Source organism: Leishmania braziliensis, chromosome 25 (genome assembly GCF_000002845.2).
Source record: "Leishmania braziliensis MHOM/BR/75/M2904 complete genome, chromosome 25".
Classification (NCBI taxonomy): Eukaryota; Euglenozoa; class Kinetoplastea; order Trypanosomatida; family Trypanosomatidae; genus Leishmania; species Leishmania braziliensis.
In genome coordinates, this window is record NC_009317.2 from 182422 (window position 1) to 209921 (window position 27500).

Here is a 27500-nt window from a genome sequence, read left to right on the forward strand (position 1 = left end):
TATGCTCGGTCAGCACGGTCTCCGCAGTATAGATGCTGAGGAAGCGTGTGTTTAGGAGCACACTTTCCTGCCCTGTATGCCTTGAGAGATCAACGGGCGCCCGAGTGTAGCCTGAGAAATGGAGGGACCGGGGAGGGGGGAGGGGAGGGGAGGGGGGAACGCCACAAAGCGTGAAGAAGGAGGGCAGAAAACGAAAGCAAAGAGACGCCAGGAGGCAAGTGATGCGCGTGTGTGTTTTTTTTTTTCTTTTTTTTCTTTTAAGTGCTCCAAACAAGCAAAAGGAGAAAGGCAAAAGTCAACGAGTGAGAGGGGGAGTGAGAGGGAGAGAGTGAGGGAGAGAGAACAGAGTAAAAGAAAGCCAATACAGGAGTCGCGAGGTAAAGAGGGAAATACATACACCCACACGTGCGCGCACGAAAAAAAAAATAAATAAATAAAGGAAAGATGGCGTGTATACCGTATGCGTGGGTCCGTGTGTGTAAGGCGAGCGAAGCAAAAGGTCGAAAAGAAAAAAAGGCCTGAATTGCCTATATAACACAGAGAGGCAAACGTGCAACTGTACACACGAAGAGAGGGAGAAGGAGAGCGCAAGCGTCCCTCCCTCCCCCAGAACACAGCCACGAGAGACAAGTAGAAGGTAAGCACGTACTCAACCAAAGATGGAAAAGAAAATAAAAAAAAGGTATGCAGAATTCTGCACGACTCTTTTGTTGATTAGGTAAAATAAAATAGAGGGAAAACAACCGATCCAAAAAGTGCAAGGGCAGAAGCGGAAAGAGATAGGGCCAGAGAAAGAACACACACACACACACACGAGGTGGTGGTAGTGAGGTGAAGGAGAACGGGAACCCGTGAGAAGAGAGAAGAGAGCCAGAAAGGAATCAGATCAACGCATGCCCAAACAACAACAAGAGAAAAGCACACGGACTGGCGTCAGTGCATCAATGTAACGAGTTCGTTATATCAAACAATAATGGTGGGGTAGCTTGAAAGGACACACGCACGCACACAAAAGGAGAACAGAGACAGCGGAGAGGGAGTGAGCAATGGCTGGTGAACATCGACAAAGACGTGAAACTAAACGAGGGGAAAAGGGGAAGAGAGAAAGAGAACGGAGGGGGGAATAAACAAAGAAGCTGAGTAAGGCGTGCAAAGCGAGATGCGACACACAAGAGAAGTAGCTGCGACAGGCGGAGAGGGTAGGATGTAGCGAAAATGAAGAGCAGAAGACAACAACAGAAACGAAACCAACAAGGAAAGCACAGAGAAGACGGAGTTGTCGCTCCTGCTGCTTAGGTTTGCAACCCGCAATGTTAAGTTGGGTAGCCGAAAGACAAGTCGCTCAGAAATACAAAGAGAGGGGCACACACACACACACACAACCTCTACTCGGTACAACTTGTCCAACCTTTTTGTCTGCGCTGTTGATCCTATGCTCGGCTGTGCTACTCACAAGAGAGCCGCTCGGGAAAAAAATGACGACGGTGCTAGAAGAGGGGGAGCGTGTGTGTGTGTGTGTGTGTGTGTGTGTGTGTGTGTGGGTGGGTGGAGGGGAGAGTGTAGGGGTCTAGCCCGAGCAGAACGCAGCAACAGCACAGGAATAGAGTACACCAAGATAGAGAGAGAGCAGCAGAGAAAGGGGGAGAAAAGATGTGCGCAGTACACCACTAACCGCAAAACGGTAAAGAAAGAGCGAATGCGAGATGGAGTATGAGCGAATGATGACTTAGAGAGAAGCAGAGAGCAAGAAACAAAAGCTATGAAAAGAAAAAAAGAGGTGTGCCCTGGGTGAGCAGCCCGTGGGGGGGAATATGACGGGTCCACGGGCTGTTTCACATGAACAATGACATATATATACACACACATATATATCGAAAAACAAGGTATAGTTCGTAGGAGATAGCTATATACAATAGGCTGTCGTTGTGGTTACTCGTATACTTTTATCGTGTTGTATATGCCTGAGTCTGAGTTTTAGGCGTGTGTGTGGGGGGAGGGGGGCTTTTGAAGATATGAACTTGCGTGGGTGCGTCTCTGATATTTCGCTGCTTTGTTTGGGGGGTTTACGCTTCCGCTTCGATGTCGTCTCTCTTTTCACTGCTCGCTGCAGCACGTAGCGTTTGACGAAAACACGAAAATAACACACAAAATCTCCCGTTACTCCCTTCGTCCTACTGCTGGACTAGGCGCGTGTTCGTATCTTTTGCGCGCTCGTGTGTCTGCATGTGTGGGTGGGTGTGGGTGGGTGTGGGTGGGTGTGGGTGGGTGTGGGTGGGTGTGGGTGGGTGTGGGTGGGTGTGGGTGGGTGTGGGTGGGTGTGGGTGGGTGCGGGTGTGTCTGTCTGCGTAGATGTCCGGATGAGGCACACACGGGGAGGCGGGGAGGCAATGAGAAGGCAGAGGTGCGCTCACGGTCAACAACAAAAGGAAAAGATGGGGAACCGACAAAGGACAGAGGAATCTCACAAGTCAGCTAATGAATGCAAGAAGTCTCTGCAGTAGCCACAGTGAAGAACTCCGTTGTAATATAGTGGTCTGATGACTCGAATGCTGGCCATCGATCTTCACTTATCGAGTCGTCAACAGAAGAGAGTAGGAGGGTGAAGGAAGAAGTTGGCCACATCCACAGCCCCGCATGCAGGGAAAATGCACGAGTCTCATTTGCTCCGCCGAACAGGGCGAAGAGGAACGTGCCCACCCGAGATTTTCTTCGGGTGGTGACTATGCATACTTCTCTTTGATGCGCCTCCTGAGGTCGCAGCCGTGTTTCGTTGCACGATATTTTTGTTGTTTGGTCGAACACCGTCGATTTTTCGTCGGCGGGAAAAACTAAACGCTGAGGAGGCCCTAGGCGCGTCACCGCACATAATTCGGGAGGACGATTTAGTCAAGGCAAAGAAAACCCCTACACGCTCCTCAACGTGTTGCAATATCGTGAACGAGGTGACAGCCGCGTAAACCCCTGAGCTGGATCTGATCCCTACTCGTGGATACATACATTCGACTGTAACGTAGGATGGAAACTGAGCCCGAGTCAACGACATTCGAGGTGCTCAAACGACTATGGGAAAGAAGACACGAGATCATGGCCGACTGAGTGACTACTAAGCTCTTAAAGGGAGGACCACAAAGGAGAAAGCAGAGGAAAAAATGGCAAACTGAGAGACAAAACAAAGTGCAGAGCACAAAGAAAGAAGTCCCGTCATGATCAGTAAAGCTCGCAAGCTAATATGAGTAAAGAAAACGAAGAGTCCATATGTGTATAGTTGAACGGCAAAACATTAGTCTGGCACGCACACAACACCACGACCTGAGGAAAAAAATAAGGAGTCAAGTAGGTGGGAGAAACGAGGACTCCGACGAATCCGCCGTCCTGGTCCTCCAAACCGTCAGAGTAGGCCCTGTCAATGTGATCAGCTCAAATACTAGCGGCAGTTATGCAAAAATAGGAAGGGGAGAGAGGCAGGCAGAAAACGAGGATAGCGGGCGAAGGCACAAAGTGTACACGAGGCATCCGTGCACAAGCATATCCCGGCGAGAGAGAAAGAGAGAGCACAGGGAGAAAGTGAGGAGGCTCCATGGGGGCAGTCCTCCAAAACGGCGGGACACCAGAGATCGGCTCTTCAGCTCGACTCTTCGTAAGTAGCACAGATGACCAACCATCTGTTCCACCACCTACCGGCTACCCTGCATCATTTGACTTGGCGGCGCCTGTGCTACGTAAAATGTGCAGTGCGTGGCGCCAAGGAAACAAAATGCAGTAGAGGTCCGCCTACGGTATTCAACGCACACACACACACACACACACACGCAGATGCGCGTGCAGGAAGTGCTGTTCTGTTCGGCTTTCCCTTTTAGCGTCGCTCGCTTGAACGCAGTCCTGTCCGACCGAATAGGGGGGAGGGGAGGGTGTGTAGGCGGCGTAGAGCTGAAGTACATCCACACATAACAGATGCGCCTACACATACACACATGCGCGGAAGAGCAGAATGAAGGAACAGAGAAGAGGGGGGAAAAGGCGACGAGAGCGTAGAGACAGCGACACCATCATGGAAGTTGTCATAAGTGGCGAAGACGAGCCGAAGGCACGCGCCATTCGATTCAGTACGCGAAGGAAAGTTGCAAGTACGCTTGTGCACATGTGTGTACTTGGATGACCTGCCGCTGAAGTGAAGGAGATGAAAGCGAGGCGGCAGCTTGCGTACATCTCCGACACTAAAAAGCAAAACAAGCACCCCAGTGATGAATCGACGCACGTTCCCTTCTCCCCCCCCCCTTCGAGCGATATCTGAAAAAGCGCACCGCTGTCTGCCGCACCACAATGTATCCGATCTGTGCAAATGGAAAAGTGGGATTCGTTTCAGCATGCCTATGCTTGCGTGTGTGTGTGTGTGTGTGTGTGTGTGTGTGTGTGTGTGTGTGGGAGTGTGTCGTTTCGGCAACACGGGAAACGAGTAGAGGTAGCGGTAACGGTGAAAAACATAATGCAGGGAAAAGAGAGCGAGGAGACGGTGGCGTGTTGTTTGCGTCCCTTTTCTGCCTTTCTCCACGCAAAAAAAAAAAAAATACGTGCAGACACACCTCACGGAACAACAACAAAACGAGAGAGAGGAGGGACACTCAGGACGGACGGGATGGGCAAACGGGGAGACAAAAAATGAGAAGTCGACAGTTACTGTCCATTTCGGCGACGATAACATTTTTTATCTTCGGTGACTCCCGCGCTCTTTCGTCCCTACTACCCCCCCCCCTCCCCCTCTCCCCCTTCCGCAGCTTGTCCCTGCAGTCCAACTCAATTGCCTCAGATCACGGGGAAAAAGTAGAGGTCGCGTCTGGCGCTGCCCCGTGCCTCGCTGTTATTCGCAGAGGTATCACCATCGCCCCCGCCGAGGACGACGGTGTGACAGAGCTCATCCACGCAGTTAGCCACTGCTAGGTAAGCACTTTGGATAGCGAGCCACGACTCGGTCGGTGGCTCAGAGCATCCCTCGTATGGGCTCGTGTTAGGCTCTGTGTATCGCTCCAGCTCTTGCCATGACTCATCTAGCGTTCGTCCCTCCGGCCCACGCTGCAGGGAAAGAAGCTCGTAAGAGAAGAGGGCGTCCCTCAAGGCACCCAGCGCACGCAGCTGCTCCGGGGTGTACACCGTCGTGGGTACCCAAGCAGGAGAAGCAGAGGCGAATCTGCTTGGCAGAGGTGACTGCAGCACAGAGTTCAACTTACGGATCGCCATGGCCGTTGCCCCTCGCTCGCCGCTTGTGGGCACCTGACAACAAAGTGGCTCAGGTAGAACTAGCTGATGCAGAAGGAGGCGCCAGTGGTAGCCGATATCGTACACCAACTCCTGTTGTGTTCCTCTAGTTGCGGCCCCAACCAGGACACTCACCACGACGAAGGGTATTGGCGGCACTGCCGCGTCACCATCCCACGCCTGCATCACCTCTCCGCCAGCCCCGTCTGCTGTCATGGCTGCCGCTGCCGTTGCGTCAGAGAAAGTGGATCCACTGCTGGAGGAGCGGTGGGGGAGGGAGCTGCTGCTGGACTCCTCCGAGTCTTCGCAAAAATGCATGGACATGGTGGGTGGGGACAGTGGCGACCGCGAGGGCGGGAGGGGCAAGGAAGTTGGCGGGGCGTGAGAGAGAACCGTGCCGGTAGGGTCGGCCACCGCACCAGCGGTGTGTTCTGACTTCATCCCTGTAGGAGAACTACTGGTGCTGGGCTCTACCCCATCAGTACACTCTCCTACCACAAAGAGGTAGTGCTCGCGCCCCTCTACGAAGGCCGTGGCATAGCGCGTGTGTCGTGAATACCCCTTTTCTGGCCGCTGGTTTTGCACACCGTCGTCCGCTGACAGGGAAGACGATGGCGCGTACTGCTGTCCATGCAGCGGGAGAGCGGCAACGCCGCAGCCTCGGCGCTCCTGAGGCTGATCGGCACCGCTATCGTGGCGGAGACGGCGTCGCACCCCGCGCAGATAATGTGCGTCGGTGGCGGATGTGTTAGGTCGCACATTGAAGCGCAACGCCAACTGCTGAAGCCCCCACCACCCGACCCCGCTGAGAAGCAGGACAGGACGCGCGTCTGTGCCCCAAGTAGACTCTACGCACTGCTGCGTAGCTTTCGGAACCGAGGCCTGGACGACAAGAACAACCCATCCCTCGCACACCTCGGCATCCAGCGCAGCGCGCAAGCGGCCCAATGCCGCCGCGTCAGATGGTACGTCTTCGAACAGCAAAAACAACTCAACCGGGTGCAAATTCGATGCCGGAACCGCGCTGATAGATGTAAAAAGTGCGTTAGCATCGTCGCAGCACGGTGCCACAGCTGACATGCTGAGTTGCGCCTCCGTCCACGACACCTGCGTCAACGCACCCACAGGCGACCACACACACGTGCCAGCAGGCACTAACATGTCCGGTGTAGCGGTGTCAACTGTGCTCACCTTTCCCGAATACGCCGCAGCTAGAGAGCGGATGCGGGTGGCTGCAATTGACAGCCCCGGTAGTACCACAGCGCGCCGTTGTCTCCGCAGCCCAAACAACGGCATGGATCGGACATGTAGCGGCGATGACGTTGACGGTATCAGCCAGCTGCCTGCCATCTCGCAGCTGCCAAGGCTGAGCGGCATATCCGCATCGCAGCTGTCATACATCGGAAACGGAACCACCTGCATAGAGCGCATGCACACGTCCAATATGTGCATAACTGCCTGTGCGCGATTCTGCTCTTCCTCCACTACGACAGGCCTCTGTGAATGTGCCTCTGCTGTCGAGCATAAATGGGCAAATCGATCGATCCAGAGGCACGCAGGCCTCAAGAGGGGCACTGCCAGCGTTGACGCCACCGCCGCCACCACGAAGACCGACGTTTGCCCAGGGGTGGTGGCAATACGAGTGAAACCGCTGTCGCTGCGCATTGTCGTCTCCGGGCCCATAACAGGGGCAGATCCAGTGGATCGGCAGTAGAGAAGTGACACCACGTCCTCCCAAAATACCGTATACAAAAAGGGTGTTGGATGAGTTAACGACTGGTCATCCGTGGGCTCGGCCACTGCAGTACTCCGCAGCGCCTGACGCAGCCTTACCAGAGGCGGAGCGTTGCAGTTCGCCTCGTCGCACCTGTGCAAGCGCAGCTGAAGGTCCGGAAGAAGCTCCGTGCACATGAACAGGTAGAAGAAGTGTGGGTAGGTGGCGAAGACGTCATCGAGCCGCGCATCAGTGGCAGAAGAAACAGCCCGCAGTGCATTGTCCCAGCGCACATCACTGCAACCAGTACGCGTTGCTTCGAGCTTCTGCGCGGTAGCCATGGCAGCAGACACACGCTCCCCAATCTCGCGTTCCCAGCGTACATACGCGTCGGTGCGCACCCCGGCATCCACAGACGTGGCGCCACCGGCGGCTCGCCGCTCACGCTGCCGAGACTCGGCGCCTCGCGCCAAGAGCCGATACACCTCCAACGCCACCCAAGCGACGAAGTTCACGTACGGGCCACCGCCGCCACGGTAGCCACGCTCGCTCGCACTGCGGTCATGTGTGCTGCTTTCATTATTACTGCGACCGTCAGAAGCGCTGCCGTGTCTCAGCTCAACTGCGAAGCGCAAGGTTGTGAACGGGGGCCCTACGGAGACAGCCGACATGAACGCGTGCAGATGCCGCTCCACCACGTCGCCAAGGTAGAGAATAAAAGACGATAAGGCATCACTTGACCTTGCCCCGTCCACTGTCGGTTGTGTAGTGGGGCCGGTCGCTGCCACAAATAGTTGCGAAGGATCGAGATGCAACGACCTTCGCGATGCGATGCCTCCACCAGAAGCGTCGAATGCAGTCGAAAAAAATGGCAGGTAGCACATCACTTCTGCTGCGTCGAGCGCCAATGTATGTGAGTTCCTGGCATACGCGCCATTGCCATTTGGGAGAAGTTTCCGCCCATGACAGTCGAGGGTGGCGGAAACGTACCCGTCCAGTAGCCGCTGCAGATGTGTGGCGGCGGCAGAAGACATGCTAAACGAGGAAGGACACGCTTCTGCGTCGGTGCGCGTCTCTCGATGGATGACTTTACCTCCAACGGCACACGCACTGACCAAAGACGATGCAGTTCACGGCACAGAACGTGAACAACGGCGGGAGGAAGGGGTTGAGGTGAGCGCGGAACCGACGAGGGAGAGGTAAGGAAGAGGCGACAGCACCAGAAAAAAAAAGTGAAGGTGGCCCCACACGATTGCGGATCTCGACTTCACCACCACCCAACCGCGTGGCTCATGTCTGCTGGGCAGGAGGGAAGAAGTAACAGCGGGGGGGGGGGGGGGGGGGCAACGAAGGAGGACGATGACGGGGAGAGGGAGAGGTGGTGCGAGTAAAAGTAGAAAATGTGGTCGCATGCAAACATTAAAGCGAATACGCGGGGCGTAAATGCAGCGAAACGCAGTAAGGAAAAGAGAGCGGTGGGTGGCAGGGAAAGAAAAAAAGAGAGGGAGAGACCCCAGGGTGGGTGCGGCAAAGGCTGTCGTCATAGGATGCCTCAATGAATTCCACAAGGAGTGGGAACAGACCACATGTGGGACGCAGCAAGTGCTTCGTTTAGTTTCGGTTTGCGAGCGCATGTGCGCTGGCCATTACACAGAGCAAGGCGGCGACGAACACAGAGAGCAGTGAACACACACACACACACATATATATATATATATGTGCGTCACTTACTTGTCGACCCCATTGCGTACACGTGCTCCATCTTCGATACACCGTAGTGGGAAAGATTTGCCATCACGTACGTTGGCATGCTCGTCGTGGTCAGCTTATCCCGCACCGCTGGAAAAAAGTCAGAGAACACCAATGTGGGGTCGACATCGGCGCCGCTGGTACGAGCGTCCAACTCGGGTATGCAGGGCGGATGGTGCCCGAGGGGACTGCTGTTGGAGGGCGCAGAAGGAGGCGGGGTTGGTAAGGGCGCCGTGGGGCGCGGGCTGCCACCAGTCGACAGCCCACCAGCACGGCTGCTGCTACCACCGTAAGGGGCTACGCTGTACGGGCCCGAGACCGATACTGGTGCTGACGAAGGCTGCTGCTGCTCCGTGGCAAGCGCAGCCTCCCGGATTTCCCACTGTCGCAGAAACTCTATGGGAGTCGGTGCGAGACACACCTCCAACGCTGACTTGGTTGGTTCCACCCTGGCGGTGGAGACACAGGTTCCGTTGCCGCTTGCGTTCCCACCTCTGCGGTCGCGCTCCATCGTCACTCGGTCCAAGTACACGCCGCTGGATGGCAGCGGGATTGTCCATGGCTGCAGACGGGTAGAGAGCTCTGGAATGCTACTCAGCTTCAGATCGGGATCTCGAAGATCGTATGCAATCGTGCAATTGTCAAGCGGCGTTCCGTCAGACGTCGCCCCTATCGCGGAGAGGCCGCCGGGTGCCTTAGACAAAAACACGCCAGAAGGGCGGGCATCAGTATAGCGCAGCTCCAGTTGAGCCGTGGCAATATCCTGATGGCCGCGACGCGACACGCCTGCTGCGTCAGCGGGAGTGGAAGCAGACGCTTGTTTATCTCTCTCAATGGCCTGCAAAGCGTGTCGCACTGTCTCCTGCGCATCCACAAGGCCGAGAGAGCCGAACGGGGAGTGGCCAGGCTTATCAACGGAGGCGCCACCGCCATGGGCCGCTTGAGCGCCGGCGCCCCTGGCGACGACCGTGCGGCTCGCCTTAGCCGCCCGGTGGCTCGAAGCGTCAGCACTGCCGCTGCTAGTGGTAGCGGAGCGCTCCCGCTTGCGTTGCTGTTTCTGCAGCTTCTCAAACGCCGACTGACCAACGTGCTCTAGGTACGCCACGCTGAGGGCACTGGTATGCGTTGCCACATACACTGCCACTTGTTTAAGGAAATCGGCATCGTCAATCCCTTGAATTTCCCAGTCCGCAGCGTCAGCGGCGCGACAGCCTGGGTGAGTGAGTTCGTACACAGCCTCCTCCACGCTCGCCAAGCTACGCACCGCACTTATGCAAAACTCTGTGTATAGGCTTGTGAACTTGCGCTGTGAGTCGGTGCCACGAATAACATTGCCTGCGGCCGACAGGACACTCTTCAGAAGGCGCTGCACGACGACCAGCTGGGCACTACTGCTACTGCCCATCTGAGAGAGAGCTCGAATGAATAAAAACTCATCGCTCGACGAGGTCGCCTCGCCAGTGGCGGGGTCAGCGCCTTTTCGACTCCTTGAAGGATCCGAAGACGAGGCCAAAGGTGCTGTGTTGCCAGATTTGTCGGCGACTCCCGTCTCTGCTTTGCCAGAGCGCGTCTTGAAAGGTCCACCCCTGTGACTCATACGCGCCTGTGTTTCCATGTATGCGTCTGTGTGTGTGTGTGTGTGTGTGTGTGTGTGTGTGTGTGTGTGCAAAGGTTAAGCTGTGGGTATTACGAGTGAGAGCGAGACCGCTCACGCAATGCAATGTGCCCAGTCCTCGCTCGTCGCCTAATGCTCTGCCCCTGCCTGCTGTTCAGCACTCTTTTCTGTGTGTGTGCGCGCGCTCTTGATTAATAATAATTATTTTATACAAGATGCGCAATGAGTGAGAAGACACAGGGATCGTGCGCAAGTGAGCACGCTCTCCTCTCCACCTCCCACACGAGTGAGGAGATAGAAAGTCACTCGATTGACAGCGCTTAAAGTGAAAGAGAATAGAAAGGGTAAAGGCAGCGAGGGCAGAAGCGTAAAGTGTGACAAGCGAAAGTGTGGCATGCGAAAGGGAAAATGCCTTCGCCGCAATGGAGAAGCCGGCATGTGTCGCCTGCTCGCTTGGGGAAAGGCTCACGAGCAGCGACGCAGCAAAGGAGCGGGTACTGTAGTGGGTGAGGGAGGTACAACAAAAAGAGGGAGACGGCACTATAAGCGCATGTACACGCACACACACACACACACACATGTACCTCTTCCCCAGTCCCTCATTACCCCTGTCGGTCGCTCTAATGCTCTCAAGAAGCCTTTGATGTCGCTGGCGTACAATTCCTCGTTCGTCTTTCTTTGTTGTGTGATGGGGGGCTGGGGCTTCTCTGTTATGTTGTTTCCTGTTTTAAGTGGGTCTCTCCCTGACGTGGGCGAGTACGCTCTTGTGCATGGTGCGTGTCTGCGCGTGCCTGTAAGCAAGACATCTGCGGAGGGGAAGAGGGTGGTGCATATATTGGCAAGCGCATTCCCTCGGAGGAGTTAGACGTGCACGTAGGCACACTCTCAGACGAGCTGCAGCACTGAAACAGCGAAGAGAGAAAGAGGTAGTGTGAAGAAGAGAGAGGAGGAAGGAGGCACACACGCAAGACAACAGAACGCAATGTGAGAAAGACAGAGGCATGCACAGCACATACTCAGCCAGAGAAAACAACAATCACAAACTCAGCAATTAAAACAGCAGCAAAGCCACAAAAGCTTTCGAATATATATATATATATATATATATATATATATATATATTCACGTCGCTTCACGGATGCACTGGCAGTGTGGGGTGCGGCGGCGGCAAGCGATGACAACGCTTTCTCGTCACTCGTGAGGAGCAGAAGCACCACTTTTCCACCACATGTGCGCCTCATTCGGCTTTCTGTCGTCACTGTCCTTGTCAATCGACTCTGTCGTCCGCTGCGTGGTGCTGGTTCGTGAAAGTCGCTCGCCGCGACCTATCGTGCCGCCAGCACTCACAGATATGGAAGCACCACCGCTAGGGTCGGTGTGCTTCTTCTGTTGCTGCTGCAACTCAACACTGTGTCTTAGCGTCGCATCGAGCTCGCCGCGCAGCGCCCGTTGACGCCGCAAGTGAGGCAGGATAATGATGTCCCTGAGGAAGGGGTGAATGATGTGGGTACCGTCCAGGTTGTGTCGTGCATCCCTCAGCAAGTCGAGATAAACCTTGTTCGCGGCGTCTTTCGTGCACTGACACAGTTTCGTGGTAATGGCAACAGTGTGAGTGGGTAAAACGAGAACGTCCTGTGTGCCGTGTAGCAGTAATACAGAGGTGTGTTTGACGAAGCCACTCTGCTCCTGCAGCCCACACACGACGTCAATGAATAGCAAGTAGTGGAAAGAGGTGCTTCCTTCGAAGTTGAATAACCACGTCGAGGGACAGGGGAAACCCATCGGCGGCGGACCCTCGTCAGTCTTGCGCACCTCACGCGTGTCTGCCGTCGAGCCCCCTGGAACCACCACGAAGATATCGTCCGGGATCTCCAGATGGCACTGCTCCAGCCCCTGCACATTCACTCCGCAACTACGCAGATTGGACCAGTACTCTATACAACAAATGTGGGTGAACAGAGAGAGGAAAACGATGCTGTCCAAGACGCAGTGTCGACACAGAAGGCCATTGTGGTGCCGCGACTGCTGAGGCTTTAGCTGGTGTGCAGTACTGGCCGACTCGCCGTGACGCACGTTCAGCAGCGTGCAGACTTGCGATGTAGATGCTTTCAGCTCGAGCGACCTCTCGGCGCCGTCCACTGGGTGACGAGACGGGACTGGCAGTGTGGAGATCGCTGAGACGGCGGCCACCGGCTGTGTTGTCGCCGAGTGACATGGCGGGCAGCGCACAGCACGGTCAAATTCATTGATAGAGACCTCGCAGTCGTAGGTAGCTGGGTAACGTGTAGGGCACCTTATCCACATTCTTCGACGAGTCGCGCGCAACTCCATGCACATGCGTTGGATGTGCTTAGCCATGGTGTATGGCTACCTCGGTGCCAAAGGAGTGGCCCATCAGAATCACGCGAGAAACGGTGATGCTGTGCTCCGCTGCGAAGAGGAACACCACTGCACGCTCCATGGGGCCTTTGATGAATGCCTCGAATGAACATCCCTCGCACAGGCCGTAGCCGGGGGTGCTCAGGCACAAGGATAGTAATATGCAGTGCATTCACCAATGTTCTCGCCGTTGAAGTGGTAAGATGCCGACGTGGCTAGACATGCGACAATGCGGGCGAATGATACTACACGGAAGAGAGTAAGACCAGCCGAGGACAGAGGAGAGTCGCCCATGTGTATCTTCCGGCCGAAGACGACAGATCCGGAGTGGGTGTGATAAGCCTGCACGGCGCTCTCACTGGGAATGAAGATGTGGGCGAAACTGGGCGTCACGCGCTCCCCATTATCCCTAGCGCCGTTAGGAGGCTGAGAATGCGATAACGCAATGCCATGCAGAATATCGCCAACGCGGTTGTTGGGCACTGTGCACGACAGTCGTCGCTGCTGCCAAACGTGCTCGATGCGCTCGTCGTCTAGCCAAGGTGCCTGCTCTCTAGTCTGTCTGCGCGACTGGGCGTCGCCCTGGTCATCATATCCAAAGTAGTAAGTCGGCAGTGGAGAGTAAAACATGAAGGCGTTCTGAATGCAGAGGCAGGAAAGCAAGTGCGTCCAGCCACAGGTGGGTGCGAGAGATGCCGTTCAGCAGCCGTAGCGTTCATTCCAAGCGATGAACAGCCGTGAAAAGGCAGCAGACATGATCCTGCTAGTGCTGTACCGACATGTGCCACGAAAAGTCGCGGGTGCCAGAGCTTGCATAATGGCCGCGACTGCTCGGTGCTCTGACGTGGCAAACAGATTCGTGCTGGTTGGTTCTCCCTGCCGCTTCTAATCGGTTGCGCTGTTGGCGCGACCGTTTCCTTCTTGTGATCCGTGCTGAGACGACAGTAAGTGCACTACTGTCAAAGTGTGCGGCTTCTAGCTGCGGCACTCCAGGGGAGCCAGGGGTAGAGACGGTAGAGGTAGATACCACATAGAGACATTCTTGCAGCGGTGAATGCTGGGCGGTGTTCCCTGATCATCACTCTCTGACGGCAGCGGCTGCCGCTTCGACATCAACACCGTCGTATTGAGCAAGTCCTTCTCTTCATCCTCCTTCTGCCTTGTCGTTTTCATACTCTGCTCGAGGCGCAACCGCGCTGACGCCAAACTGCCCCTTCTCTTCCGGTCAGGGCTTGCCGCTGCCGCCTCGGGGTTTGAGGAAGACCGCGTGGCCCCCAGCGCATCCTTCTCGGGGTTTCTCATGGGTCGCTGCCTACACGCACATAGAGACACGGAAAAGAGGGGACAGGGAAGGGCAAAAGAGAAAGTGAGAGCGGCAGCGAAAAAGCTATGCACGTCCGTTGTGCCTGTCTGTCTGCGTGTGTGAGCACACGGGTCTTGTTCTCGCCAGCATCACCACCGCATCAGAAAGGGTGAATAAAAAGAAGAGAGGAGTGCGAAAGAGGCAGGAATAAACATAAGGGGATACACATCAGCGGGCGTTGCTGCACGTGTGTGTGTGGGGGTGGGTGAAGGGGGGTAGGAGGTGGGTGTCTATGTAGGCGTGCAGAGCGGAAAGAGAAAAGATAGGAAAACGTGGAGGCAGATAGAGAATGGGGGGCAGAGAGGAGAGGGGAAATCACTGAAACGGTGGATGCGTGCATGTGCCCAATAGCAACGGTAAGACGGGAGGGCCGCAGGGGCAACGTGGTAGCAGATGAAGTGAGAGAAGGGCAAAGAAGGTGGACGCGGAGATAGGATAAGAGAACCAAACAAAGAACGGACTAGAACAGCAAAGCAGATGCCATGACGCGCCCTCTATGTGTTTCTGTTTTCTTTTGTACGCACAGGCTCTTCTTGTTGTTGTGTAGCTCATTGTGCGAAAGGAACACCACGGACACAAAATAAAGACGAAAACTCTCTCGAAGAGGACGGAGAGAAAGGGGGAAGGCAAAGGAGAAAGAAACAATGGTATGGGGTGAATATGAGCGAGAAATAGAAAGAGGTTATGTCAAAGCCAAAACACAGAGGGAGACAGAGCTACAGTGCACCAATCCAACACACAAGGATGTTCGAGGGTACGCATCTACACGACGGGGCCTTCCACAGAGAACAAGAATCTCATGCTTTGCTTCCTTGGTTCTCACAGGCTGCGTCCATAGAGCGCCACCCTCAAAACATCTGTGGACCGACCTGTAGTGCAAGCCCGACGTGAAGCAGCTCCTAGCACTGCCTTGCGCGCTCGACAGCGAAAAGGTCATGGCACGTCCGCTTTGCCAGACCGCGTTTTCTCTTGTGTGAGAAGCGTGTGTGTGTGTGTGTGTGTGTGTGTATTCCTTTTCTTTTCCTTTTGTGTTGCTGTTCGATCACCTTGCCGGTAAAAGATGAATGGATACAAAGCGAGCAATATATATCCGCGACAGGGATGGAGGAACGAACATGGAGAGAGTGAGAAAGAAGGGGCCTAAGGGGAGAAAGGGAGGAACCGCGCAGTTCAAAGAGACGACAGAAAATATATACGCAAAACAGCACAACCCAACTACAGCCACGTCGTACACACACACACACACACACACACACACACACACACTTAAAGACGGCAAAAGAAATTAAAAAAAGAAGAGAGTCTCACTAAGAGAGAAACACAAACCCTAAAATGGGAGTCTGATGGGAACATGGCGGGAAGAAGAAGCAGGAACAGCACAAAAGATAAAGTCTTCCCTTGCGGTTATGGCCATTATGGTTCACAATGAACCAGCACCCAGCCCGACATGCATCGCGACACCGGCAACGCTAGCACACACAGGGCCACAGCAGCACTGCAAGGACGTCACGCCCTCGTAGAAGTACAACAAGTATTAGTCACGTCAGCCAGGAAACAAACGTCAGGACAGAGAGATCCAGAAGCACAGAGAAAAAGCAGCTCCCCCTTCCCAACAAGTATGCGCCACGAGTCCAATAATACGCAAAATGAAACGAAAAAGACAGAGCTAAGAAACGAAGGGGACACTTCGCAGGAAAACATTCGTAGGCGAGGGTCAATAGAAAAGTCACCGTTTCATCTCTCCGAAGCAGAGGGAGAGATGTAACGGTGTAGCAGTGAGACAACGCTAGGTTGCTTCAAAAGAGTTCACAGATGTCAATATCCTTTTTTTTTTGCACATCTAACCTCCCCTGGTGGCAAGGGACGCCTCAGTACGTGGTGTCAAGATCCAGTGCCCATTCTGTGGGGAAGCCAAGCAGTCCCTCTATCCCCGACAGTGCCGAACCGCTCCTGGTGGGGACAGAGCCAAGCACCTACAACGTAGGGAGGCCAGAGCAATGTATCGTTGCCGATGTCGGCGGTCAGGTCCTGAGTGGCGTTGCATCGGAGCGACCAGTGACTGTGAACACGCTTGTACCCCCCCATACAATAGGCAGAGTGTCCAGCGTGACTCGAACGCATCGCACCCAGCCGTCGCTGCCTACTGGTGAAGCACCTCAGCCACCCCGAGGGGGATGCACCACGTGGCGACCGGCATAATGGGACCCCCTGTGCGGTAATCTGCGAGGCAGGGAGTGGGTAGAGTTTGAGGCAGAGACTGTACTCTGATGACTGAGTCGGCGCATTGCTGTAGCCCGTGTCTGCCGCTCCTTCGCATCATGCGATGGACCTGTGGCGGGCCGGGTAGAGTGGAGGTTGAAGTCATGCTCTAACGGCAGGATGGACATATTAGAAATATAGGTACTGCATGAATATATACAACGCTGAAGACCGCCCCCTCTATGATCCCCACTGCTCTCTTGCACAAATTCCACTTCCCTATCCTTTCGCAACTGAAGTACGGTGATTACCAACATAAAACCATGCCAGGCCCCGCGAAGCAAACGTGATGGCGCACTCCTTTGCGACACACAAGAAAATAAAAAGTAAGTCTGTCGTTGCTAAAGCTAAAACAGTAACGGCAGATGGCGCAGCAGATGTCGGCTCTTCATTCCTCTTATCCTGCCTCTTCATCATACAGACGGGGGCACGTAGAGAGATCAAGGAGACAGGAAGAAAAGAGAGAAGCACGATAAAAGGAGGCGGAGAGTGGCTCAGGAAGTACGTAATGCTGCTTCCGTGTGAGTGTACGCTGTGTTACCGTCTTTTAAGCTATTTCTCAATACCGATAAAAAAAAAAGCGCAAAAACAGACGCCTGGAGAAGGCATGTGCGTATAAAAGGAGGCGTTCCACTCTGATCCCACGACAATTTCTTTCTTTGGGCATGCATTGCTCTCGCTGCGGGTAAAGGAACAAAGCCAGTATACAAGGCAGTCAACTGAGCTCAAGCCCAGCGTGTATGCAGCGAAGCATGACCACGCCATAAGCACATTCGAGTCCAGATAGCTTGCATCACTTGCTGTTGGGCTATGCTGTTATGCTTGGAGGTTTAGAGTCTGCCGTCAGCCTACAACGTTTATGCCGTGGCGGCGAGCGGCACGGCGGGCGGCCAGATCCCTCCGGTAGAAGATGAACATCTTAGTAATCATGTAGCACGTAAAGACGGCCTGCACAGCCCAGAGCACTGCTATGACTGCTACAGGTACCACTACGCCAGTTGCACGCGTCTCCTGAATCCACTTCGCAAGTATAATACCACAGACTCCGTAGCTTTCGGAGCCAACGAGGGCAAAAATGGCCTGCGCCAGAGCAATGAAGAGGCCGCACAATGCTAAAATGTGCTGCGGTGGGCGGCCCGTCGAGCATCCTCGGTAAATTCGCCAGTACCAAAGCAAAAAGCTCAGTGGGATACCAATGAGGTACAGAATAGCAAGCACGCCGTTCAGTACTTTGTTAATGTCGTGATTAACTGCAACGTTGGAACGAATGGGAGCGCTGGTGACACCTATAGCTACCACGCAATTGGCTACGAGAAGAATGCACACGGCAACCCAGTCCCAAAAGGCCATCTTTACAAACAGCTGCCGATGCTCCGGTACCACCGAGATACTGTGGTACACGAGCGGATGTATGCAGAGGAACTTGCGTGGGAAGTTGGGAAGCTGTCCTAGTTCTGTCGCGGCGACTTCGTCACGGCTAACACGCTGTTCCAAGTCGTTCAGACGCTGCTCTTCCAGAAGTGCATTTTGCCAACGTTGCTCAAGGCTTGCAGCCTTCTTCTGTTCATCTGTCATTCCTTTTGTACTCTCTTTGTTCACTCCAAAGACCTCTTTCAACACGCTAGCCTTCGCCTTTTTCTTCACAACCTCTGAATCGCCAATAGTGGCTGTGTTTGTCACGTGGATATCGACTCGTGCACCAAAAGCAGGAGATGGGAAAGCCTCATGGTCGTCATGCGCCTCCCGGGGAGAGTAATCACCATTGCCGCTCTCTGCACTCTCTCGATCATGGTTGCCGACATCGCTAGCCTGCGGGGGAGTCTGTGCAGGTGCAGCACCGTTCCTACGATTGGTCGCCGAGCCGAGTTCGCCAAAATTGTAGAGAGCACGAAGCTCCTGAGTCTCACTAAAGCCTTGGAACATGAGGGTTTCGAATCAAAAAGCAGCCAGTGAAAAAAAAAAAAAATCATAGAAAGTTCACTTCTTTAGCCTTGCTTGGATATAGAACGGCATGGAGCAAATGAAAAGAAGTATTTGGGTATGTAAGGAAGAGATATGCATAAGCTGTAATGCGCCCTGCGTATATTTGTCATCTAGATAGCAAGCAGAACGTCGGTCGCCTTACAGCTCGAGCGTAAGACGTCGACATTCCGGGTGAAGCATCACATTCTCTACGTGAAGCGATCAACCATAGTATAGTTTCCCCATGGCTTCCTGCGGTACTAAATGAATCGTAAATTGCTTACTATTCTTTTTTTTTTTTATGATGCCCTCAAAATGGCTGTGAATACGACACAGCGCCACGAAGTAGCATCACCTGCGGTACTTTCTGAGTGCCTCAATCAGCTCGGTTTTTTCCATGAGTCCTGCAGTCGAAATACAATGCAGCCGCATCAATGAAAGCAGGTCTCTGGACTTCATTGCCTCTAACTCCTTATCCAACGGGATAGCAGGTGGGGGAATCACTTCGTTCTCCTGCACAAGCCGTATCACAGCGTTTATGTCAGCGCCTTCAAATGTAGACACCACGTTCCCACCCTTGAAAAAGTAGAAGGTGGGCATTGCACGGACGGGATAATTACGTACGACATCAGGTGTACGGTCGACATCTACTTTTGCAAAATTGACGTGCGGCTTTGTAGAAGCGAGCTTTTCTATGAGAGGAGCAATCGACTTGCATGGCCCGCACCATGTTGCAAAAAAATCAATCACTGTCAGCTTAGGCTGACGCACGAGAGCCTGAAGCTCTGCTAGGGTTGATATGGTACTGATGGACATTGAAGTATTGCTCTTTTCTTTTCAAGCCTCTGCAAACCAGTGGAGATATATCGAAAGAAGAAAGGACAATTTGAAAAGTAACTGGTTTGGGGGCGCAACCTACCAAATTTGCTCGTGCACAAGCTACCATTTGTCCTGCAAAGATATCTGAAATATGGTAGAGGCGAAGAACATTTGAATCCATACCACCAATATTGTTTGCTTCCTTGACGCTTCTTTCGCTATCATGAAAACATGTATATATATATATATATATATACGAAGCGAAGAGCAATATGCCTCACAGCATTTTAGTCATCATCCATGAGGAAGAGAGCCTAAGCTTTGCATATCTACTGCATTTGTTGATAGGAATGCTACAAAGTGATTCAATACACGGACAGAAAGAAAAGTACAAGAAAAAACTGGTAAATTTTTTTTTTGCATTTCTTTGGATCAGGAAAAAGGCCACCTACTTTGTGATTACTTTCTTCTTGTTTTGCTTCTTGGGTTTCGTCATGCTCATACGCTTATTCCGTGAGGCAGAGCGAGAATTTTCAACAACTGCGCAGGAAGGAACAAAATCAGCAGGAACACGCATGGGCTTCTTATGCTGCGGCTTAAAGACGTACGGTCCGTGATAGGACGGATGGGGATGCTTTTTATGCTCCTCTTCAAGTTGCTTCCGCTTGTTGTCGGGTGGAGCAGAGAACACGACCTGCGTGCCATCACCGTAGAAGAGATTGTGGTACGTGCCCTCTGCCGGGGTTCTCTCAGGCCGCTCCAGCTTGAACCGCTCAGCATCATACGGAAGTAACAGCGGCACACTGGGATCAACGTACGCCCGTTGTTCTTCCCAATTGCAAGTAGCTCCGCTCGCTGTGGGAAGAGTCAAATGTGGCTGGACTGTTTTGTTGTACGCAATCGCCTTTGCACGCTGCGCAGACATGAAGTATGTAACATAGCTGGGAGCTTCAGAAAAAAGGCTCTGCTCCACTGCAATAATATCTTTGCAGATGTCTACAGCATTTCGGCACACTTCTTCATCCTCACGGTCAAAGGTGTTCAGTCCCCGAATAACAGACATGTAGCCCTCATCCACTTCACGCGAAGCCATGTTAAAGACAAAGGGGTTCGAAAGATCTCTGTCCGCCGCTGCGAGTTCATGCTCTTCGATACAAACCGCTCCCTCTTCTACAGCCTCATCCAAGACAGTAACATTTACCTGAGGATCTTCTGGTGAGCCGTTCTCTTCCATCGGTACAAACGCGCTGTACCCCTCAACTGCCTGGTTTTCATCTTCGACAGAAGGCATTTTTGAACAACTAATTGCCTTCGATGTAATGTTTTTTTTTTTTTTGCCTTCAATGGTTTTTTAAGTCTATCTAGAGCTTGATCACAAGAGGAAATACGTGTGATATTTTTCTCAAAAGTCATATCAAAGACGTTTAACAGGTGGAGAAAGGCATCAGAGATAGAAAAACAGGGAGATTATATGAGGACGAGATACCATGGTCGTTTTTCTTTCGGTCTGGGGAAGCATGGAGTGCCACATTTGCCTCCGTATTCGAAGAATTGCACTGTGACTAAAGAAATGAAATGATCCTTGACACATATACATGCGCGACCAAAAAAAAAAGGCCGCTCCCGAGCAAGCATGTTGCTTATGTTTTATGCCCCGAGTGTCAATATTTGTCAAACGCACAAAGTAAGTAGGAGAGCAAAAGGAAAAAGGTGTAGTTGGTTTTACTAACGGATCCTCTTGACGGAGTTGTAACACACAAAAAGCGGAACATAAATGGCGGTAAGCCTAAAGTTCAGCGACTTCGCATCTCAACAAATAGCATCATGTCGTCGGCTTGAACATAGTATTTTGAAAACTGATCGGTGAGAGAAGGCACGAGTTTGGGTATTGAGCTGTGATATCGAGTGCGGTGCCAGTGGCGCTGCTGCCTGACCTTCTCTCGGAATTTACGCTTATTGATGATCGCATTGATGGAATCGCGCTTTTTATGCTCCAGGTACGTGTGCACATCTGCGATACGCGCCTTCCAAATACGGTCCCGTTTATCGTCTGCGTCTATGCCTTGTCGCCTGTCGGATAGCATTTTGTTATGCTCGCAGTTCTTCTGTGCCACAAGCACCCCTGTTGGCGATGAAACATGATCAGTATCGAAGGAGCTTGCTATCATCTCATGGTCATCCATTTCGTTACTAATACGCGACAAAAGCTGTTCAATCTCTTGAATTTGATCATCGGAGAACGTTTCTCTCGGGAATGCATTTGCAGAAACATCATCGTCACCTAGATTCGAATGGTATGCTTTTTTTGGGCGCGACGCCGAAGAGGAAGAACCTCCTCGGTGATCCATTGTCCCACAGTGAGCTTTAAAGGAGGCATGAGGAGTGGACTGGATGGTGCCATGGGGGTGCAGAGTTGAAAGAAACACATCGAGAAAGGGGCAGTGTGCACTATTGCCTCGTGTGCTTCTTTCCATAAAAGAAGCAGCTTGCAGTATTAGGTGGAGCCTTTCATATTTTGAGCCACATACTTCTTTGTGGTGCTCAGTAAATCTAAAGGACGCGCTGCGTACTTATTTTGAAGCCTGCGCATATGATCCTGGGTTTGTTACGGTGAGCTGCCCCCCCCCCCTTCTTTCCATTCACGTGATGCGGCAATAAAAACTCACATGTCAGCTAAAAACGTTCTTGAAAAATGGGGAGGGAGGGCTGCAAGAAACTATCCCCTGTTCCCTCCAGTGCCTGCGTCTTGCATATCAGCTCTGGCTCGGACAAACATGACTCACCACAACTTTTTGCTCGTGGTTTTGGTCTCCGATGGCAAGCACACATGCAGCCACTTCTTCAGCAAATATGGTGAGAGTTGAGTTTCTGTCGCTCAGGAGGGGTCACCGGTGAGTTTTGCACCTGCCCAAGGCGGGGGCAGGGGTGCTGCTTTGGCTTTGCTCACGGGATGCCGCGCTTGGGAGCAACAATGGGCAAGGACAGCCTTCCTGTAAAGACAGTGGTAAAGTAGAAGCCTTTGATCTCGAAAGAAATGCTGACCCTCTCAAGTCTCAACAGCGACGCTGCTTTTGAACGCCTTGCAAAACCAAGAACAACTCCCCTTGAGTTAAAAGCGGTTGGTACCAAAACAGAGACAAGCATTGAAATTTTTTTCTCCGCGTTAAGTTTATTCCTAAGCGGGTTATCATTCTTCTTTGGTTATTTATGCGTCACTTTATCCCTCTCATATATCTAACACCCATAGTGCTTGCTAAGCTCTTGGTGCCCAGCTCTAGCCTCTTCTCCGATTGCAAGCTTGATAACGGCACCACATGAAGAAAATGTCCCAAGAACCCACACCGCTAGGAATCTTTAGGAATGTATTTGAGCTTCATTGCTTTCATCGATAAACGAGGAAAGGAATCACAGCACAGTAAATGTGTTCCGTTTTTTTTTTTTTTTAGCTCCCTCTTTTACTACCAAACCTACTAAGGAGAAGAATACAAAGGCTATCTTACGAAAAAAGATGAGCATATTTTGCACGTGTGTTTGTTTCTCGCTTACCCAATCAAGCTCAACTGGAGAACACATCAGGCATGTCATACTTCTTCTATGAGAGAATGGCGAAGAAGAAATAAACACGGTTAAAACCGAAAAGCTGACAAACTCTGTCACACTGCCACTATGTGATGATCCATAGAACGTCACTTATTCTACCTTTAAGCCTCTCTCTCGCTCGAAAAAACTATCCTGCTCGTGTGCCCCTCCTATTGCTTGAATGATCAACTATTTCAAAAGTCGCTCATTTCCTTCCAACACGATGTCTGACGAGGACCACGACTTCTCCCATCAGGGCGGCGGTGACAACGCGTCCAAGACGTACCCCCTGGCTGCTGGTGCCTTGAAGAAGGGTGGATACGTGTGCATCAACGGCCGTCCGTGTAAGGTGATTGATCTGTCCGTGTCCAAGACCGGCAAGCATGGTCATGCTAAGGTGAGCATTGTTGCGACCGACATCTTCACTGGCAACCGCCTCGAGGATCAGGCTCCATCCACGCATAACGTGGAGGTGCCGTTTGTGAAGACCTACACCTACAGCGTGCTGGACATTCAAGCCAACGAGGATCCCTCTCTTCCAGCCCACCTCTCTTTGATGGACGATGAGGGTGAGAGCCGTGAAGACCTTGACATGCCTCCAGATCCAGCCCTGGCGACCCAGATCAAGGAACAGTTTGACTCCGGCAAGGAGGTGCTAGTCGTGGTTGTTTCTGCGATGGGCACTGAGCAGGTGCTGCAGACGAAGAATGCCGCGGAGAAGTAGATGATTGATGACAGGTTTTTTTTTTTCACTTTTATTTCTGCGAAAACAAGCGAATAGGAAAACATGATTAGATATCTAATGCGCTTAGCCGCCAGTGCCGAACATTACGTGCTTCCTCAAGAGGGCTGTATGGAAAAAAAATTACATTTTTTTCTTTTTGCTTCACCTTGAGTGATGCATTTGCCCAAGCATATACATTTGTGGAGAAGCAAGGCAACTTCACATCTCCTGCTAAGCGTTCCAGTCTAATAATCTACTCATGTCATTTTTTGCCTGTTATTCGAGTGGGATCCTTTTCTCGAAACTCTTTGTGGCCCTTCGCTCCTTCTCTGTTCTGCAAAAAAAAAAAAAATCACAATGGCACTGATTAATTGCGATCGATATACTAGCCTCAGTAGCTTCGTTTCTCTTTTTCAATACGATGTCTGACGAGGACCACGACTTCTCCCATCAGGGCGGCGGTGACAACGCGTCCAAGACGTACCCCCTGGCTGCTGGTGCCTTGAAGAAGGGTGGATACGTGTGCATCAACGGCCGTCCGTGTAAGGTGATTGATCTGTCCGTGTCCAAGACCGGCAAGCATGGTCATGCTAAGGTGAGCATTGTTGCGACCGACATCTTCACTGGCAACCGCCTCGAGGATCAGGCTCCATCCACGCATAACGTGGAGGTGCCGTTTGTGAAGACCTACACCTACAGCGTGCTGGACATTCAAGCCAACGAGGATCCCTCTCTTCCAGCCCACCTCTCTTTGATGGACGATGAGGGTGAGAGCCGTGAAGACCTTGACATGCCTCCAGATCCAGCCCTGGCGACCCAGATCAAGGAACAGTTTGACTCCGGCAAGGAGGTGCTAGTCGTGGTTGTTTCTGCGATGGGCACTGAGCAGGTGCTGCAGACGAAGAATGCCGCGGAGAAGTAGATGATTGATGACAGGTTTTTTTTTTTTTTTCACTTTTATTTCTGCGAAAACAAGCGAATAGGAAAACATGATTAGATATCTAATGCGCTTAGCCGCCAGTGCCGAACATTACGTGCTTCCTCAAGAGGGCTGTATGGAAAAAAAATTACATTTTTTTCTTTTTGCTTCACCTTGAGTGATGCATTTGCCCAAGCATATACATTTGTGGAGAAGCAAGGCAACTTCACATCTCCTGCTAAGCGTTCCAGTCTAATAATCTACTCATGTCATTTTTTGCCTGTTATTCGAGTGGGATCCTTTTCTCGAAACTCTTTGTGGCCCTTCGCTCCTTCTCTGTTCTGCAAAAAAAAAAAAATCACAATGGCACTGATTAATTGCGATCGATATACTAGCCTCAGTAGCTTCGTTTCTCTTTTTCAATACGATGTCTGACGAGGACCACGACTTCTCCCATCAGGGCGGCGGTGACAACGCGTCCAAGACGTACCCCCTGGCTGCTGGTGCCTTGAAGAAGGGTGGATACGTGTGCATCAACGGCCGTCCGTGTAAGGTGATTGATCTGTCCGTGTCCAAGACCGGCAAGCATGGTCATGCTAAGGTGAGCATTGTTGCGACCGACATTTTCACTGGCAACCGCCTCGAGGATCAGGCTCCATCCACGCATAACGTGGAGGTGCCGTTTGTGAAGACCTACACCTACAGCGTGCTGGACATTCAAGCCAACGAGGATCCCTCTCTTCCAGCCCACCTCTCTTTGATGGACGATGAGGGTGAGAGCCGTGAAGACCTTGACATGCCTCCAGATCCAGCCCTGGCGACCCAGATCAAGGAACAGTTTGACTCCGGCAAGGAGGTGCTAGTCGTGGTTGTTTCTGCGATGGGCACTGAGCAGGTGCTGCAGACGAAGAATGCCGCGGAGAAGTAGATGATTGATGACAGGTTTTTTTTTTTTTCACTTTTATTTCTGCGAAAACAAGCGAATAGGAAAACATGATTAGATATCTAATGCGCTTAGCCGCCAGTGCCGAACATTACGTGCTTCCTCAAGAGGGCTGTATGGAAAAAAAAATTACATTTTTTTCTTTTTGCTTCACCTTGAGTGATGCATTTGCCCAAGCATATACATTTGTGGAGAAGCAAGGCAACTTCACATCTCCTGCTAAGCGTTCCAGTCTAATAATCTACTCATGTCATTTTTTGCCTGTTATTCGAGTGGGATCCTTTTCTCGAAACTCTTTGTGGCCCTTCGCTCCTTCTCTGTTCTGCAAAAAAAAAAAAATCACAATGGCACTGATTAATTGCGATCGATATACTAGCCTCAGTAGCTTCGTTTCTCTTTTTCAATACGATGTCTGACGAGGACCACGACTTCTCCCATCAGGGCGGCGGTGACAACGCGTCCAAGACGTACCCCCTGGCTGCTGGTGCCTTGAAGAAGGGTGGATACGTGTGCATCAACGGCCGTCCGTGTAAGGTGATTGATCTGTCCGTGTCCAAGACCGGCAAGCATGGTCATGCTAAGGTGAGCATTGTTGCGACCGACATCTTCACTGGCAACCGCCTCGAGGATCAGGCTCCATCCACGCATAACGTGGAGGTGCCGTTTGTGAAGACCTACACCTACAGCGTGCTGGACATTCAAGCCAACGAGGATCCCTCTCTTCCAGCCCACCTCTCTTTGATGGACGATGAGGGTGAGAGCCGTGAAGACCTTGACATGCCTCCAGATCCAGCCCTGGCGACCCAGATCAAGGAACAGTTTGACTCCGGCAAGGAGGTGCTAGTCGTGGTTGTTTCTGCGATGGGCACTGAGCAGGTGCTGCAGACGAAGAATGCCGCGGAAAAATAATCTGGGTTTCCTCCGGATTCTCTTATGAAGACAAAAGGGGTGTTTTTTGTAATGTTAAGATAATTTGATCGTGACGGCAAGGGACGCCTCAGTACGTGGTGTCAAGATCCAGTGCCCATTCTGTGGGGAAGCCAAGCAGTCCCTCGATCCCCGACAGTGCCGAACCGCTCCTGGTGGGGACAGAGCCAAGCACCTACGACGTAGGGAGGCCAGAGCAATGTATCGTTGCCGATGTCGGCGGTCAGGTCCTGAGTGGCGTTGCATCGGAGCGACCAGTGACTGTGAACACGCTTGTACCCCCCCCCATACAATAGGCAGAGTGTCCAGCGTGACTCGAACGCATCGCACCCAGCCGTCGCTGCCTACTGGTGAAGCACCTCAGCCACCCCGAGGGGGATGCACCACGTGGCGACCGGCATAATGGGACCCCCTGTGCGGTAATCTGCGAGGCAGGGAGTGGGTAGAGTTTGAGGCAGAGACTGTACTCTGATGACTGAGTCGGCGCATTGCTGTAGCCCGTGTCTGCCGCTCCTTCGCATCATGCGATGGACCTGTGGCGGGCCGGGTAGAGTGGAGGTTGAAGTCATGCTCTAACGGCAGGATGGACATATTAGAAGTAAAAAAAAAAGAGATCATCTAAAAGTGAAGCAAAGGGAGGAAAAGACATGTGCTTTTTGTTTGTTTTGCAGCTCTGCGAAACACGTAGAGGTGTTGTAGCAGGAGCAACTAAGGCTTCTGGCAGTAAATGAGTATCCTGTATCGATCTCTCGCGTTTGAAGGTTAGGGTGCTTAGTCTCGCTACGTTCTTTTGTGTGGGAGTACGCTACGCTGTGTATATGCTCTGTGGCACGTATGAGAAAACGAACGTCTTGCAGAGAAAAAGAAGACGTGAGTTAGGCTTTCTCACTCTGTGGTGAGATTGGTCAGAAGCTCTTGGAATGGCTACGGATTGTTTGAAAGTGGTGTTGCTAGGGTCACCTTGATGTGGCTCAGATGTTGGTGGCAGCAATCTTTGAAAATCAGGCAACAAGGGTGCATGCGGAGTCGGCTTGCTTCATGATGAGGAGGTAAATGGGGCCTAGTTGATGCTAGCTCCTCTAATGCGACTCTCTTTTCTGGATCTTATCTTTCTAAATTATGGATTGGCGCCAAACTACTTTGCCATGCCATTATTGAGTGCGTCCGTGTACCGCACACATGATAATGGTAGCGCACGCTGCCAGGTAGGTCAATTCAATTGTGCCAAACGTGTTTTTGTGCGGTCGTGGCTTGCCAACACACACGCCTACACACAAGGGCGTTTGTTCTCTTCGAGC

General features: G+C 52.3%; 10 protein-coding genes across 10 annotated transcripts; 4 read left to right on the top strand and 6 right to left on the bottom strand.

The window, feature by feature from the left end:
- Positions 1–4800: 4800 nt before the first annotated feature.
- On the bottom strand, positions 4801–7305 carry LBRM_25_0520 (conserved hypothetical protein; the record flags this gene model as incomplete). Its single annotated transcript, XM_001565507.1, has 1 exon — positions 4801–7305. One exon carries the CDS (start codon positions 7303–7305, stop codon positions 4801–4803), a length of 2505 nt encoding a protein of 834 aa, XP_001565557.1.
- Positions 7306–8687: 1382 nt separating this feature from the next.
- Positions 8688–10118, bottom strand: LBRM_25_0530 (conserved hypothetical protein; the record flags this gene model as incomplete). Its single annotated transcript, XM_001565508.2, has 1 exon — positions 8688–10118. The coding sequence occupies one exon, from the start codon at positions 10116–10118 to the stop codon at positions 8688–8690; it is 1431 nt and encodes a 476-aa protein (XP_001565558.2).
- Positions 10119–11519: 1401 nt separating this feature from the next.
- LBRM_25_0540 (hypothetical protein) lies at positions 11520–12686 on the bottom strand (the record flags this gene model as incomplete). Its single annotated transcript, XM_001565509.1, has 1 exon — positions 11520–12686. The coding sequence occupies one exon, from the start codon at positions 12684–12686 to the stop codon at positions 11520–11522; it is 1167 nt and encodes a 388-aa protein (XP_001565559.1).
- Positions 12687–17172: 4486 nt separating this feature from the next.
- Positions 17173–17904, bottom strand: LBRM_25_0550 (conserved hypothetical protein; the record flags this gene model as incomplete). Its single annotated transcript, XM_001565510.2, has 1 exon — positions 17173–17904. The coding sequence occupies one exon, from the start codon at positions 17902–17904 to the stop codon at positions 17173–17175; it is 732 nt and encodes a 243-aa protein (XP_001565560.2).
- Positions 17905–19558: 1654 nt separating this feature from the next.
- On the bottom strand, positions 19559–20401 carry LBRM_25_0560 (conserved hypothetical protein; the record flags this gene model as incomplete). The annotated part of the gene is made up of 1 exon (XM_001565511.1): positions 19559–20401. One exon carries the CDS (start codon positions 20399–20401, stop codon positions 19559–19561), a length of 843 nt encoding a protein of 280 aa, XP_001565561.1.
- A 502-nt stretch (positions 20402–20903) lies between these two features.
- LBRM_25_0570 (hypothetical protein) lies at positions 20904–21584 on the bottom strand (the record flags this gene model as incomplete). Its single annotated transcript, XM_001565512.1, has 1 exon — positions 20904–21584. One exon carries the CDS (start codon positions 21582–21584, stop codon positions 20904–20906), a length of 681 nt encoding a protein of 226 aa, XP_001565562.1.
- Positions 21585–22912: 1328 nt separating this feature from the next.
- On the top strand, positions 22913–23413 carry LBRM_25_0580 (putative eukaryotic initiation factor 5a; the record flags this gene model as incomplete). The annotated part of the gene is made up of 1 exon (XM_001565513.1): positions 22913–23413. The coding sequence occupies one exon, from the start codon at positions 22913–22915 to the stop codon at positions 23411–23413; it is 501 nt and encodes a 166-aa protein (XP_001565563.1).
- Positions 23414–23834: 421 nt separating this feature from the next.
- EIF5A2 (putative eukaryotic initiation factor 5a) lies at positions 23835–24335 on the top strand (the record flags this gene model as incomplete). Its single annotated transcript, XM_001565514.1, has 1 exon — positions 23835–24335. One exon carries the CDS (start codon positions 23835–23837, stop codon positions 24333–24335), a length of 501 nt encoding a protein of 166 aa, XP_001565564.1.
- Positions 24336–24759: 424 nt separating this feature from the next.
- EIF5A1 (putative eukaryotic initiation factor 5a) lies at positions 24760–25260 on the top strand (the record flags this gene model as incomplete). The annotated part of the gene is made up of 1 exon (XM_001565515.1): positions 24760–25260. The coding sequence occupies one exon, from the start codon at positions 24760–24762 to the stop codon at positions 25258–25260; it is 501 nt and encodes a 166-aa protein (XP_001565565.1).
- Positions 25261–25683: 423 nt separating this feature from the next.
- On the top strand, positions 25684–26184 carry LBRM_25_0610 (putative eukaryotic initiation factor 5a; the record flags this gene model as incomplete). The annotated part of the gene is made up of 1 exon (XM_001565516.1): positions 25684–26184. The coding sequence occupies one exon, from the start codon at positions 25684–25686 to the stop codon at positions 26182–26184; it is 501 nt and encodes a 166-aa protein (XP_001565566.1).
- Positions 26185–27500: the final 1316 nt, after the last annotated feature.